We start from the raw sequence: 14,661 nt of genomic DNA, 5'->3' as shown, positions 1-14,661 counted from the left end.
AAATAATACAAAATAAAACAAAAGGGAGTATATTATTACTTTCTTTAAATTTTCTTATGTGCTTACTATGAAAGTTCTAGTTGAGACAGTTTTTCATTCAGAGTTCATCATATTCTTAAGTATAAGAGATTACAGATTTTACTTTTGATTCTGCATTGATAAAAGAAAGAGGAAGCCAGGTGTGGTGGCTCACCCTTATAATCTCAGCACTTTGGGACCCCGAGTCAGGAGGATCCTTTGAGTCTTGAAGTTCAAGACTGGCCTGGACGACACAGTGAGATTCTGTCTCTACAAAAAATTTAAAAATTAGCCAGGCATGGTGGCTTGCACCTGTAGTGCCAGCTAGTTGGGAGGCTGAGGTAGGAGAAGCACTCGGGCTCAGGAGTTCAAGGTAATAGTGAGCTATGATTGTGCCACTGCACTCCAGCCAAGGTGACAGAGTGAGACCCTGTCTCAAAACACAAAAAGGTGTAGGTCATATACAATTTTAAAAGGCAGTAATATACCATTTTCTTCATATAATAATAGTAAAGAAATCTCAAGTTTATAATTGTTTATAGGTAAAGAAAATTTGAAATAACTTACTGTTGAAATTACTTTAAACATTTTGACATGCACTGGTGATACATATTCATAACAGTATTCTCAAGCATAGCATTATATACATAATTGCTGTCCCCTCTCATTGGTTAATTTTAATGAGTTCGATTTCAGTTTCTTTCTGCTGTTTTATTTCCATTTCCCACGTTACTTAACACAGTAATCCAAATTAGGGATAGAGGTCAGGTGCAATGGCTCGTGCCTATAATTTCAGCACTTTGGGAGGCCAAGGCAGGAGGATCACTTGAGCCCAGGAGTTTGAGACCAGCCTAGATAACATGGCAAAATCCCATTTCTACAAAAACAACAAACAAATAAATTAGGGATACCTTCCCATTTGGGAGTAGGGGTGAATTATCTATTTTCCTTGTCAGATATTTCCTAATTGGAAAAAAAAGGGTACTGTTCTATTTAGTGTTTGTTCTCTACATATTTAGCCCATAGAGGGCAGTATAGTTTATTTTTATTCAGTCATCTTTTGTACTGAAGAACTTAAAATACAAATAAAACTTCATATTTTACTTTTAATACAGTTATTACATTAGGAGTAATAGGTATTTTGGGTATCTTTTACTGGTACATACTGAAACCTTTTCAAATTATATCATGTTTGTCTGGGATTTATTTACTTTAGAATAATTCAAGATAGGAGAGGAGAATTAATGTAGGATATTTGTGAAATGAGATTGGCCATGTGTTTATAATCATTAAAGCTCGGTAATGGGTATGTGGAGCCTCATAATACTATTTTCTCTACTCTTCATGATTTTTAAATTTACCATAATTTTTAAAAAAAACCATTCTACTAATATGATTTTCCATGCCTTTTCTGTTTTAGGAGCCAATGTGAATAGAACCACAGCTAATAATGACCATACTGTACTGTCCCTGGCTTGTGCAGGGGGTCATCTGGCAGTGGTGGAACTACTTTTGGCTCATGGGGCAGATCCTACTCACCGTTTGAAAGTATGTAACTCAAATGTTTATGTGGCATTGTGAATTAATATTTCTCTCTTGGTCGTTATTACAACATATCATGTACAAGTTCCATTCATAATGGCATTCTAAGCGTAAATTTTCTCCTTTTTCACTTGAAGCGTTCTTTACCAAACCTATGATTTTAATGTGGCTGGGACCTGTTGGCTTTATCTTCCTAAGTGATTCTATAAACTAACTTATTTTTCTTCACTTTTTTTCCCCTTCCATATTCACTCTTTTAGGATGGCTCAACTATGTTGATAGAAGCTGCAAAAGGTGGCCATACAAGTGTTGTTTGCTATCTCTTGGATTATCCTAATAACTTGCTTTCAGCCCCTCCACCAGATGTCACTCAGTTAACTCCCCCATCCCACGATTTAAATAGGGTAAGCTTTTAAAAATTAAAGCATTTTATGGCATGTCTTCTTTATCCTAACTTTTTCATTTATAATTTCTGTTTAAATTAGGTTATTTTTTGTTCTAATATGTAGTTCTGTTTGTAAATATGTATTCGATACAGTTAATGAACATCTGGTATAATATTCAGATCCTAGATAATATGATTATGCTTTAGCTTTTAAAGGTCACAATAGCAACTTGAATTCAAAGCCCACTAAAAAATGTCATGGTAAACAATTTGGTGCCAACATGTTTTAAGTAATTATGTCATTGTCTCAGATGACATATTAAAAATATTTTCAAAAAATCTCTGTAATTTATTCTTTATTTAGAGCATACTACTTAATGGATTGTGTAGGACACTAATAGTCACTTAGTGTCCTTTATCTTAGGCTCCTCGTGTACCGGTTCAAGCACTGCCCATGGTTGTTCCACCTCAGGAGCCTGACAAACCACCTGCCAATGTTGCCACCACTCTTCCCATCAGGAATAAAGGTCAGTTATATTTCTAAAGACTGTTTCTTACTTGGTGTCCAGGTAAAAATAAGATTACCAAAAAATAGCCATTTCTACAAACAAGGAATTTTACTAAGTTGGCATTATTAAATTTGTTTAACCCATGATAAAAGCATGTTATTGGGAGAAAAAAAAATAGTTAATAACACTGATTTGTGCTAGAATTAGAAGTTTTAGCATGAGAAATTCAGATGCTCATCTTTGATGCAGTTCTGATTATAGATGATTTCCTTTAATAATTAGTAATTTTTATTCATGTAAAATGTTAAGCTTTGTATAGTTGAGTGATATTTTTATAAAATACTTAAATCTCTGCAGTTATAAAGGCATAAATTAACAAGACGTATCAAATATTAGAAATTTATTTTAGAATGACTGGCTTAATATAGATTTTACATCTGGGATACCTTTTCTCAACCAATAATTCAGTTACTTGAGATATGCTTGTTTATTTCTCTAGAATTCTGAGGTCCATATTTGACTTGTGGATGTTACACCATGCATGTTCTTAAGTAATGTCCCCAGACATTTTATACCGGTTTGAATCAGTTTTTCTTTTTAAAAGTTTTACGTGAAGAAACAATGCAGTTTTTATTTTTTGGTTTTTGGCTACATATATTCTTTTATGAACAAGCATGCTAAGTATTTTCACCAGCTCTTTTCAGTCACTACTATCAACCTAGAGCCTTGGCACCTTTTTCAGTCGATATAGCAAACAATTGATTGCTATACCTATAGCCAGATCTGTCTATTCACCTGGCTGTCAGAAGATACAGTGGATGGCATAGTCCAGCATCTTTTCTTCCAGGGAAACTGAATCCCAATTCTCTACTGGCCAGATAGCTGTGTGAATATGTGAATTTATATCTTGCCTCTATTAGTCTTGAAGATGGTAGGCCCCAGCAAAGACATATTTTAGTTGGATTTTAATTTCTTGTTACTTCTTAGTGGTTTGGGTACTCTTTGTGTGTATGTGTGTGTGTTTAAAAGGCACAGACTATGAAATGTGAAAAAACCTGACTTAGAGGTCTGTTTTCTCTTCACCCTAATAATTTAGCATTATTGTTCTGTTCTTATGATGAGTTTTAACATCTTTATGACCATATAAAATATCTACACAGAGCCTTAGATGTTACTTTAATTGCACACTTAGGTATCACAAACCTGCATTCCTCTATTGTCTAATTTTAGCCATGTGATATTTTTAAGATTCTGAAATTAATTTACAAAGATTTTGCACATAAAATACATACATTTTATATTTGTGAAAAAGAAGGTGGATTTGTTTTTAACTTTTTAACAGTGCATTTTCACCTTTTATGGATATGATTACTTAGTGCATAACTGTTGGCACTAAACCTCCCAACAGTAACTCTGTAATGAGGATGCCATTCATGTGCACTTCTGAGGGGGTTTCTTTTTCACACAGCTGCTTCTAAACAAAAGTCCAGCAGCCATTTGCCAGCAAACAGCCAGGATGTACAGGGTTACATCACCAATCAGTCTCCAGAGAGCATTGTAGAAGAGGCTCAGGGAAAGTTAACAGAACTGGAACAGAGGATAAAAGAAGCCATAGAAAAGAATGCACAGCTGCAGTCCTTGGAACTGGCTCATGCTGACCAACTTACCAAGGAGAAGATCGAGGAGCTGAACAAAACAAGGGAGGAACAAATTCAGAAGAAACAAAAGATTTTGGAGGAACTACAGAAAGTAGAACGAGAGTTACAACTGAAAACTCAGCAGCAGCTAAAAAAGCAGTATCTAGAGGTTAAAGCTCAAAGAATTCAACTTCAGCAACAGCAGCAACAGTCTTGCCAACACCTGGGATTACTAACTCCTGTTGGAGTTGGAGAACAGCTTTCTGAGGGAGACTATGCACGGTTACAGCAAGTGGATCCTGTTTTGCTTAAAGATGAACCCCAGCAAACTGCTGCTCAGATGGGTTTTGCACCAATCCAGCCTCTGGCGATGCCTCAAGCTTTGCCTCTGGCGGCAGGTCCCTTGCCTCCAGGGTCCATCGCAAATCTTACAGAGCTGCAAGGAGTGATAGTTGGACAGCCAGTACTGGGCCAAGCACAGTTGGCAGGGCTGGGGCAAGGAATTCTGACAGAAACACAACAAGGGTTAATGGTAGCCAGCCCTGCTCAGACCCTCAATGACACGCTGGATGACATCATGGCAGGTGGGTTTATATTGTTATGAGCAGGTATCAAATATGATTTGCTTAAGGCGAGTAAGAATGTACCCAAATTTTTTACCGTTACCCAACTTGAGAACTATTTTTGGACTGACTCATGTCTAGCTTTAGAAATATTAGTTCAATCTCAGAAGTTCTCAGATGGATACAGGTTGAATTAAAGATTAGCTCATTCAATACAAATGACTGAAGCTTTCTGGCTTAGCTTGGTAGCTTGAGAATCTAAGTTTTTCACTAGTGGGGTTGATGTTTGATTTTTGTTTTTGTTTTCATTTTTTTCCTTTAAGTTCAGAATATTGAGATTGAATTTTGGCATTTTGCTTCTGTATTCACACCAATAAACTGGGAAATTGATAGAAGTTGAAGTGCAAAACTAGTAGGACACATCAGGAAGCTTATTTATGAACAGAAATACTTTGTATCCTAATGGATCAGACTTCAAACCTGATGGATATTAAAAAAAAAAAAAACCCACACTTTTACAAAATTAATAAAGTTCAAAATCAAATAGGGTTTAATTATACTGTATGTAAGTGATTTTGTCCCCTGTGAATGTTAATGTGTAGTCTCTTTCTAACTGTATCATGAGAAGATGTGGCCCCCCTGAAAGTATCATATATGATATATTTTTAGATGTGTAGCCAGATAAATTTTATTCCATTATAACTAGTTTCATCGGCAAGAAGATATATTTTAGAAGATTGTTTTAATGCTTCTAGTTTTTGGTACTTATTTTTCGTAAGCTTTGTAACAAAGTAATGGTATGAGATTTTATAGCGTTGTGAGCCATAAGAGTGCTATACTGAGAAGGATAATTTGCTTCATTAAAAAAAGAAAATTTGAAAAGGAAAGAAAACAGAAAAATGGAAGGAATAAACAGTGGAATTTTGATAACTTCCATCTGATCTCTTCCCCTTTTTTATTTATTCGTCTGTACTTAAAGGATGATCGACTTTTTCTAATTTAAAAACTGTTTCAATAGCGTTAAATATGAGATTATATAATTAAGTTTCATCTTTTAAAAGGATAATAGAAAACTAAACTGTATAGTGTTTAGATGTTTAGGTAACATTCAGACACTAAGAAACCAGCTGAGATAGATTTTATACTTAAAAATATCTGTAAAGTTTGCTAGTCCTCCTTTAATAGCACATCAATAGTTATAACATGTGGAATGAAAATTTCTGCTAGTCTTAAGGGTTAAATGACCACATTGGAAAAATGCTAGTAATAATTACTAGTAAGAATTGTATGGCTCTTATTGATGAGTGCAAAATTTTTCTGTAGATTTGAAAGTCACTACTAATCATGATTAGCTGATTATAACTGAGAATAAAACTTAAAAATTATTAAATATCCTGTGAAAGTTGGAACACAGTAACCATTAACCCTAGATTTGTTACTATGTCCATATGAATTCAGATCATAATAGTGCTCTATCATGTGAAACTACTAACGGATGTGTAGAGTTAAATATTAACGTATCCACTTGAATGAAGAATAGGCATTACATAGTAATGGTTGTTTAAACATTTTTTTGATATATCAGAGTTTACCTGATGTGCTTGGGCATGCATAGTTGTCAACAATGATTTGCTAGTTGTACAGTTTTGTATGCTGATCAGAATTATCAGAAGTTTGTAAAGTATCTTTTCTTTTGATTCATACATGAAACAAAAACAATTCTATTATGTGTTCTCAGTGTTCCGTCTAAAAAAATTTTTCAGTGCACATAACTTTTTAGGAAATATGACAAACGCTTGTCATAATACAAAAATATTTTACTTTTTTATTTATTATGCTCATTTCTATGGGGAGAGAAAGCCAGAAGGAGGAAGAGTAGGATTAAAAACATTTGGCTACTTACCTGCAACTCATCTCTGACAACAGACATGTGCACATTCACACACATACACATATACTCATGCACTCACTTTTGCAACCTCAATCTTAAATTTCTATGGTAGGATGTATCTTTTCAGTTGCTTAATGATTATTTCCACTTCTTTCTTAGGGGTTTAAAGTATATTACAGCTTCATTAGTCTCATCGTCTTCTTTCCCTCCCTCTAGCACACTCCCTGTTCTGTATTTCTTAGCCTTCATTTATTAAACCTCTACCATAAAATTTGCTGACCAAAATCGTCTGTCTTTCCTATTCTTCACACTTGCCAAACCAGAATGAGCTCCCTGTTTAACCTATCTCAACAACTTGCCTTTGCTATCGTCTCAAGTTCCCTTTTTCCTACGCTGACATTAAAACTTTTGTGACGTGTGGTTCTCCCTTTCTAAATCTAACCCTAAAATGAAGCCCCACATGTAAAGATTTTTACTAGAGTTCCTTCAGGTACCTACATATTTTACATTTGTTACTTTCAGTTGTGGAGAATGGATGTGTGATTAACAGTTACTTAATTTTAGTAAACCAATTTCATGGGTACCCCGAAGGAAATGATGAGATAATTGATTTTTCCTATTTCCTTTTAGATGAGGTGATAAGAACAACCAATTTGACTTAAAAAAAAACTGTAATTTTGGTAGGTTCTTTAAAATATTCCAGTTGAAATGTAAATTCTAATTTAGTCATTTAACAATAAAACTTAGATTTTTTTTTTTAACCTGTTTAGTATTATGAAATAAAGTTTAGTGATTCGGACAGACTGTTGTTCATCCTGTTTAAGCTACTTTTTGTCTTTAGCGTTTTTATTGTGAAAATCCAATCAAAGGAGATACGGAATCAATTTTAAGAGCTCTAGATATATTTTTTGAAATTTATATCTACAATATGTATATTTAAATTATCTTGATCTTTTCGTAACATAACAAAACTATCAATATGGAGTAACAATATCCAGATCACTAGATGATCAATTTAATATGTTAGTGTTTGCCCTTTTCTATTGGTCTGGATCCCTAAGGATTCAAACAGTGTTTTGTTTTGTTTCGTTTTGTTTTATTTTCTCCTTTGTTTTTCCTTTGGCTTTTAAGTGGACTTAAAAATGTATAATTATAGAATGTGTGTTGCTATAATGTATAGTGTATGTTTGTGCCTGAACTAAGGATTTCATGTAAAATAGATTTCTTAATTCATAATTATGTTTATAATTGTTATAATAAGATCAATTTCAGTTTTATTCTTGACAGGATCTTAATCTCTTTTGCCTGGTTTCAGATCCAGTTGTGAATCATGATTGTTTTCTGTCTGATGTAGTTGATAACTACTTTGGTAATACACATCCACACTATTGTTGACCAAAGATAAATTCCCATACTTTAACACTATAGCATTTTTAATGGGGTTGGGGGAGATGATGTTCACATATCAACTCCAGAAATAAGGCAATGAGAGAATAAAGTACCCTCAGCTGAATCTACAGTATATCCTATGCCAGCATATTTGGAGTCCTCCCACCTCAAGTACTGATCAGAATAGCCTTTTCTTAAGTTGCATATTTTGGTGAAAATAATATCACAGCAACATCATACTTAGAATAATAGTAATCCATATTTGAAGAATGTTTGTGTGCATACATTTATTTCTACCCTAATCTTTTAATTTTATCCTTAAGTCAGTGTGATTGCTGGATTCATTGGTGAGCATTTTAGCTCCCTCAGAGTAATTCTTCACATGAGCAACTACACTTCTGTGTGAGGATAAATTTTTATATTTGAATATCCTGTCATCCAGTGGGCTACAATGCATAATATGACTGTATCCCAGTCTGCAGTTAGTATAACAGTAGGAGGTGTTTTAAATGATTGCATAGTGAGATTTCTCCCTCCCCAAGAGTGATATTAATTTTACTAGTTCTAGAATATAAGGTGTGAAATCGGCAAGTAAAAAACACGTATTCTCCCTTCTGATCTTGACTATTTTACCTTTGATCCCTTTTCTAATTAAGATATAATGGACAACTTTCCATTTGCATTTATATTTAATACATAAACATTTTTGTTTTCAGGGTTATTTTGAATTAAGATTTTATGACTACTTATCATAACAGGGGAATTTGTTTTTCAGTTGGATTATTATTTAGAAAATGAGTTACTCAGTATACATTATAATTTTACACTGTCATCATCAACAATAACCAGGAAAATTAGTTATTAGTGCTATAGTAGTCTTCCTGTAGACATATTGTTCCAAGAAGTCTTTAAATATTTTTGAGTGAATATGTCTTACTATTACTTAACAATGTTTCATCCTTATTAAGTGCAGTTATTTTGTTCAACAGCAGTCAGTGGAAGAGCATCTGCAATGTCAAACACTCCTACCCACAGTATCGCTGCATCCATTTCCCAACCTCAGACTCCAACTCCAAGTCCTATCATCTCTCCTTCAACCATGCTTCCTATCTACCCTGCCATTGATATTGATGCACAGGTAAGTCCCACACTTAAGAGAGATGGTTTTTCATTGCAATTATGCCATAATTTAAAACATTAACTTTCAGAGATTTAAACCATCAAAGATTGCCTTGTCTCTAGGCAAAGTCTTGAGCCATAGTTTTAAATTAATTAAAGTTCACATTTAAAAAATAAAATGCTAAATATAGATTATTAGTGATAATTATGTGATGATCTGGTTTCCGGGGTTATCAAGTAACCTTTTTTGTTTTTAACTTTAGTTTACAGGAGGATGTAAAAGAAATAATTTATTTAAAATTAGCGCTTATCTTCTTCTAATAATAAATTAATAGACGATATGGTTTGAAATACATAATGGATTTCATGTAAAAGAAAAAAGTTCTAACATAAAATTTATATTTTTGTATGTCATACGCATGATTGATATCATATATCATCTTTGAAAAATTCTCATCTTACTGATTGAAATACGTGGTGAGTCTGTGTCTGTATCTGTAAAATTTAGCTGGATGGGATCCCAGGCAGTTTTTGAAGAAATAATATGGAGTGGGGGGAAGACACTGTTTAAGTTAAGCTTTAGAAAGCCTGAGAGCTATTAAGTATAATTTTTTATTAAAAAGTAGTTGACCATGAAATCTCAGGGCAAGGTGAGATTGGAGAGAATAGTGTGTGTTTTGTCCTGAAGAAAAGTTAAGAGGTCTAATTTAGAAGACTGCCGAATAAGGTCAAGAGTACATGGCTATCAGGACGAAGAAATGTTTGCAGTTTACTTAGTTTTTATATTTTGATAGTACCTGGGGTGTGTACATTATAAAACTTTTAATTTTATATATGATTATTTCTTTATAATAAAGCCTGAATTTTAGCAGGGGTAACACGGGGAGAAAGAGAGAGGAGTGAGTGTGTGTGTGTGTTTGTGTTGGATGGACCATTAAGGGCAACTACTCTTAACCTATTAAAAATAAAGTTTCCTTTTTATTAAAATGTTTCTCAGTAACACTATGAAAAAGGAATTTTATTTCTGTTCTGACTTGTTGCCCAAATATCTGTTGTTTTTTATGTACTGACTTCTGTTTTTGTTGAGTACTTAAAATTGCCTGGGACTATTTTTAAGGAATTGTCTCATCTAATCCTCAGACCACATACATGATGTAACTACTCTTAATACTCATCTCCCTGAAGGAGACACTGTAGCTAAGAGAGAGATTAAGCATTTTGTTTAGTCACTTCATTTAGGCTAAGAAGCAGCGGGGCCGGGAATCATTCAGCATGACTTCAAAGACACCACTCTTCTTTAATTTTGTAACGGGTTCTTACCATGCTGCCCAAGCTGGTCTCAAACTCCTAGGCTCAAGTGATCTTCCCCTCTCAGCCTCCTGAGTAGCTGGAATTACAAGTGTGCCACCATACCCCAAAGACACCACTCTTAACTACCATCTACCTAGCCCTTTAAAAAAAATATGAGACATTCATTTGATGAGCCATAGTTATTTACATTTAATATTGATAGCATTGTAGAATTGGTTTGAACTTGGCATTGAATTTGCATTATTTTTCTCCAGTCTTTTTTGCTTTGAGCCTTCTTTTTTTGTTGTTTTGTTTTGTTTTTTGGTTTTTTTGTGTTTTTTTTCTATTTTGAGACGGAGTGTCGCTCTGTCACCCAGGCTGGCAGGCTGGAGTGCAGTGGCACAATGTTGGCTCACTGCAGCCTCCACGTCCCGGATTCAAGCAATTCTCCTGCCTCAGCCTTCTGAGTAGCTGGGATCACAGGCGCCCACCACCATACCTGGCCAATTTATTTGTATTTTTAGTAGAGATGGGGTTTCGCCATGTTGGCCAGGCTGGTTTCAAACTCCTTGACCTCAGGTGATCTGCCTATAACAGCCACCCAAAGTGCTGGGATTACAGGTGTGAGCCATCGCACATAGCCAAGGCTATTATGTTTAACAAAAAGTAGTTTTCTGATTTTTGTGGGCCTAAGAATTGATCCATTAGTAAAAATAAATACTTCACCAAAATGTAAAAAGACTTCTTTATAAAAATGTTTTTAAACAGGCACAGGAAAAGTTTGTCCAGACATTGATTTTACTGAATATGAAATTATTGTAGTGAAGGTGAAATGATTTTTCCAGGCTGTACCACTCACCAACTATCACTATATTATAAATTAGTTCTGAGAAGTTACATGTAATTTTTTAATTAAAATTATTTTTAAACTTACATTTTAAATATAGTTGACATGCTTTTATAGAAGGATTTGACTATGGATCCTTAAAAATTTACTCTTTTTTTATCTGATCTCTACATCAAGATTTGTCATTTGTTGGGTTAGCCAGACCTGAGTAAACTACTCTGTGGAGTTTTACCATACGTGTTCAGTTAGAGATTAAAAAGTTCCTACTTTGGAAAAAAATACTGTTCAGAAAAATTGTTCACCGTTTTTCTTCTTTAATTTTTGATGTTTGTTTTAAAAATTTACTAGTTTTTGACGTGGCGTGGTGGCTCACGCCTGTAATGCCAGCACTCTGGGAGGCGGAGGTTGGTGGATCACCTGAGGTTAGGAGTTCGAGACCAGCCTGGCCAACATGATGAAACCCTGTCTCTACTAAAAATACAAAAATTACCTGGGCATAATAACACACACCTGTAATCCCAGCTATTCGGGAGGCAGAGGCAGGAGAAGCACTTGAACTCAGAAGGCAGAGGTTGCAGTGAGCTGAGATGATACCGCTGCACTCCAGCCTGGGCAACAGAGTGAAACTCTGTCTTAAGGAAAAAAAAAAGACCGGGCGCAGTGGCTCATGCCTATAATCCCAGCACTTTGGGAGGCCAAGGCGGGCATATCTTACAAGCTCAGGAGATGGAGACCATCCTGGCTAACATGGTGAAACCCTGTCTCTACGTAAAATACAAAAAAAAAAAAAATTAGCAGGGCGTGGTGGCGGGCGCCTGTAGTCCCAGCTACTGGGGAGGCTGAGGCAGGAAAATAGTGTGAACCCCGGGAGGCAGAGCTTGCAGTTAGCCGAGGTGGCGCCACTGCACTCCAGCCTGGGTTACAGAGCGAGACTCCGTCTCAAAAAAAAAAAAACAGCTAGTTTTTAATATCAAGCAGGTACTTTAAGTGATTAAAAATGAAGATTTTCTTGCACTCGATTCATCTGAAGTTTTTGTTTTGATAAGAAAATAATTTTATGGGCTTTTACATAGTGGGTACTTTGATTCTGTGTGATAATACTGTGCTGTGAAAAATAATATAATGAAGAAATCAATACCAAGATTGCTATTCTGAAAGATTAAACATTCTCTAATACTTGGATCTTTGATCTGTTCATATAATAAACCTTAACATACAGACAACGCTTTGCAGATATTAACTGCTTTAACTTAATCTTTGTAACAATCCCATGAAATTGGTACTATTATTATTACCATTTTCCATTTGAGGAATGTAAGACATAAAGATATTAAGTACCTTGCCCAACAGCTAATTAATGGTGGGGCCTACTTTTGAACTCAGACACTCTGGCTCTAGACTCTATTCTTTTATTAACCACTGCACTGTTAAATTGTTTTTTATTTTTAACTTAAGTGTGTTAACGTTGAATTTGAATTATATTGTATTAGCCTGGTAAGTCGGATCACAGAAATGTGTCCACTGCCTAGATGGTAAGAGATCATTTATATTTCATCTTTGCATACCTAACATCAAAATGTAAGGAAGAACAAAGGAAATGTTAATCTTTTAAAGCCTCAAAGTGTAACTCCTGTTAAAATACTAATGATTCTGGAAAATGGTCAGACCTTTAACTGCTTTAATTGAACATTTTAGACAGGAGCTAATATTGTTAACAAGGATTAGCAGGAATCATATGTTTTATTTCCGGTCCTTGACAAGTGCTGAAGAGTTTGCATTCTTCATAAGGGGCTTCAACTCTCTGCTACACAACTAGAACTCACTTGCCAAGGGTGTGCCACAGACTTTCCAACTGTCCAGTTTTACTGAATCAAATTTGTCTAGGTATTTTCAAAACTTTTAAGATGAATACCACGTACTTTGCTATCATCAAAATCTGTTTTAGGAAACCAATAAATAGTAGCTTGAAGGAATTATTTGGGACTATTTTTATTATACCTTTTGATAGCATATCTCTGACCTTTATGTTTATTTTGCTTGAGTTTAAGTTGAGTTTATTTTGCTTAAGTTTGGTGTAACCAAACTTATTTGTGGGTTCTGTATATACAGAAATTAGGAATTATGTAGAGATTTTTTAAAACCACAAGCTTTATGTGGAAAAATAATTCTGACTTGAAGATTAGAACCGAATACCACAAGTTAATTAAATATTTTTTGTATTTTATTGTGTAAAATATGATCGATTCTGGGAGCCATTACCAATGAGAAAGAACCAGTCGTTTTGTTCTTGGGCTATAAAAACTTGTTCCAAGCTCTTTTTTGTCACATGTCCTCCATATATTCCTAAACTGCTTGTTGTTTTTATTCTCAAGCCTCTGAAGTCTTTTGGTGAACTTGGAGTAACTTATTCTAGTACATCTCAAAACTGAAAAACACAAATAGCTCTTTATAGAATTTTGCTTTCTTTCACTTTTTAATAATTAACATGTATTCGTTATTTTAAAGAAGGGTACACATCAAATTTAACTTGTGACATATCAAGACTGAAATTGTAAAGTATGTAAAATTATGTTTTACTTTTAATGGTATAAGTATCGTTTGAATATTTTTCTCTAATTGGTTTTGCAATATAAAGAACAGTTTAATCACAGTGATTTAACATGAGAAATTAAAGAGGCCAGCAAAAATGAATTAACAGTGATATGTATAATATGCTACCATTAAAGCATTCTGCTTTAAAATACATGCATTCTACTTGTTCATATGGACTGGTTTTAATAGGTTATTTATTTTACTGATTATTCTCATTTATCGAATACCTTGAAGTGCTATCCTACTTTTTAAGCTTACATATAACCTGACTGAGTTAGAGAATGAGGTAATGATTTTGAAGGTTGTGGAAGTCTAAAAAAAGTTCAGCTCTTTAAGTCCTAGTCGTTTTCAAGTTAATTTAATTATGTTAAGAGTAATTAATAGGGCACGGTGGCTCACGCCTGTAATCCCAGCACTTTGGGAGGCTGAAGTGGTTGGATCATGAGATCAGGAGTTCAAGACCATCCTGGCTAACACAGTGAAACCTCGTCTCTACTGAAAATACAAAAAAAAAATTAGCCGGGCATGGGGGCAGGAGGCTGAGGCAGAAGAATGACGTGAACCTGGGAGGCAGAGCTTGCAGTGAACCGAGTGAGCCACTGCACTCTAGCCTTGGCGACAGAGCGAGACTCCATCTCAAAAAAAAAAAAAAGTCATTAATAGGTGTATTTCCTTTTTTTAAAAAAATTAATTTTTTTTTTTGAGACAGGGTCTCACTCTGTCACCCAGGTTGGAGTGCAGTGGCACCTCACAGCTTGCTGCAGCCATGAAATCCTGGGCTCAAACTATCCTCCTGCCCCAAACTCATGAGTAGATAGGAGTACAGGCATTGCACACCACTTCTGGCTAATTTTTGTAGAGATGGGATCTTGCCGTGTT

The 14,661-nt window shown here is 34.8% G+C and overlaps 1 protein-coding gene across 4 annotated transcripts in view; it reads left to right on the top strand.

The window, feature by feature from the left end:
• ANKRD17 (ankyrin repeat domain 17) overlaps positions 1-14,661 on the top strand; it is a 182,789-nt gene that overhangs the window by 113,984 nt on the left and 54,144 nt on the right. For 2 of the 4 annotated variants that reach the window (XM_007998855.3, XM_007998857.3), the window contains exons 12-16: positions 1,439-1,566; positions 1,821-1,964; positions 2,370-2,472; positions 3,923-4,675; positions 8,924-9,072. In XM_007998855.3, the coding sequence (XP_007997046.2) occupies positions 1,439-1,566; positions 1,821-1,964; positions 2,370-2,472; positions 3,923-4,675; positions 8,924-9,072 (1,277 nt within the window). The remainder of the gene's footprint in view (positions 1-1,438; positions 1,567-1,820; positions 1,965-2,369; positions 2,473-3,922; positions 4,676-8,923; positions 9,073-14,661) is intronic. The other 2 variants (XM_007998856.3, XM_007998859.3) reach the window with 2 other exon arrangements.

Source organism: Chlorocebus sabaeus, chromosome 7, assembly GCF_047675955.1.
Source record: "Chlorocebus sabaeus isolate Y175 chromosome 7, mChlSab1.0.hap1, whole genome shotgun sequence".
NCBI classification, from domain to species: domain Eukaryota; kingdom Metazoa; phylum Chordata; class Mammalia; order Primates; family Cercopithecidae; genus Chlorocebus; species Chlorocebus sabaeus.
This window is presented reverse-complemented; position numbering and strand designations above follow the sequence as displayed.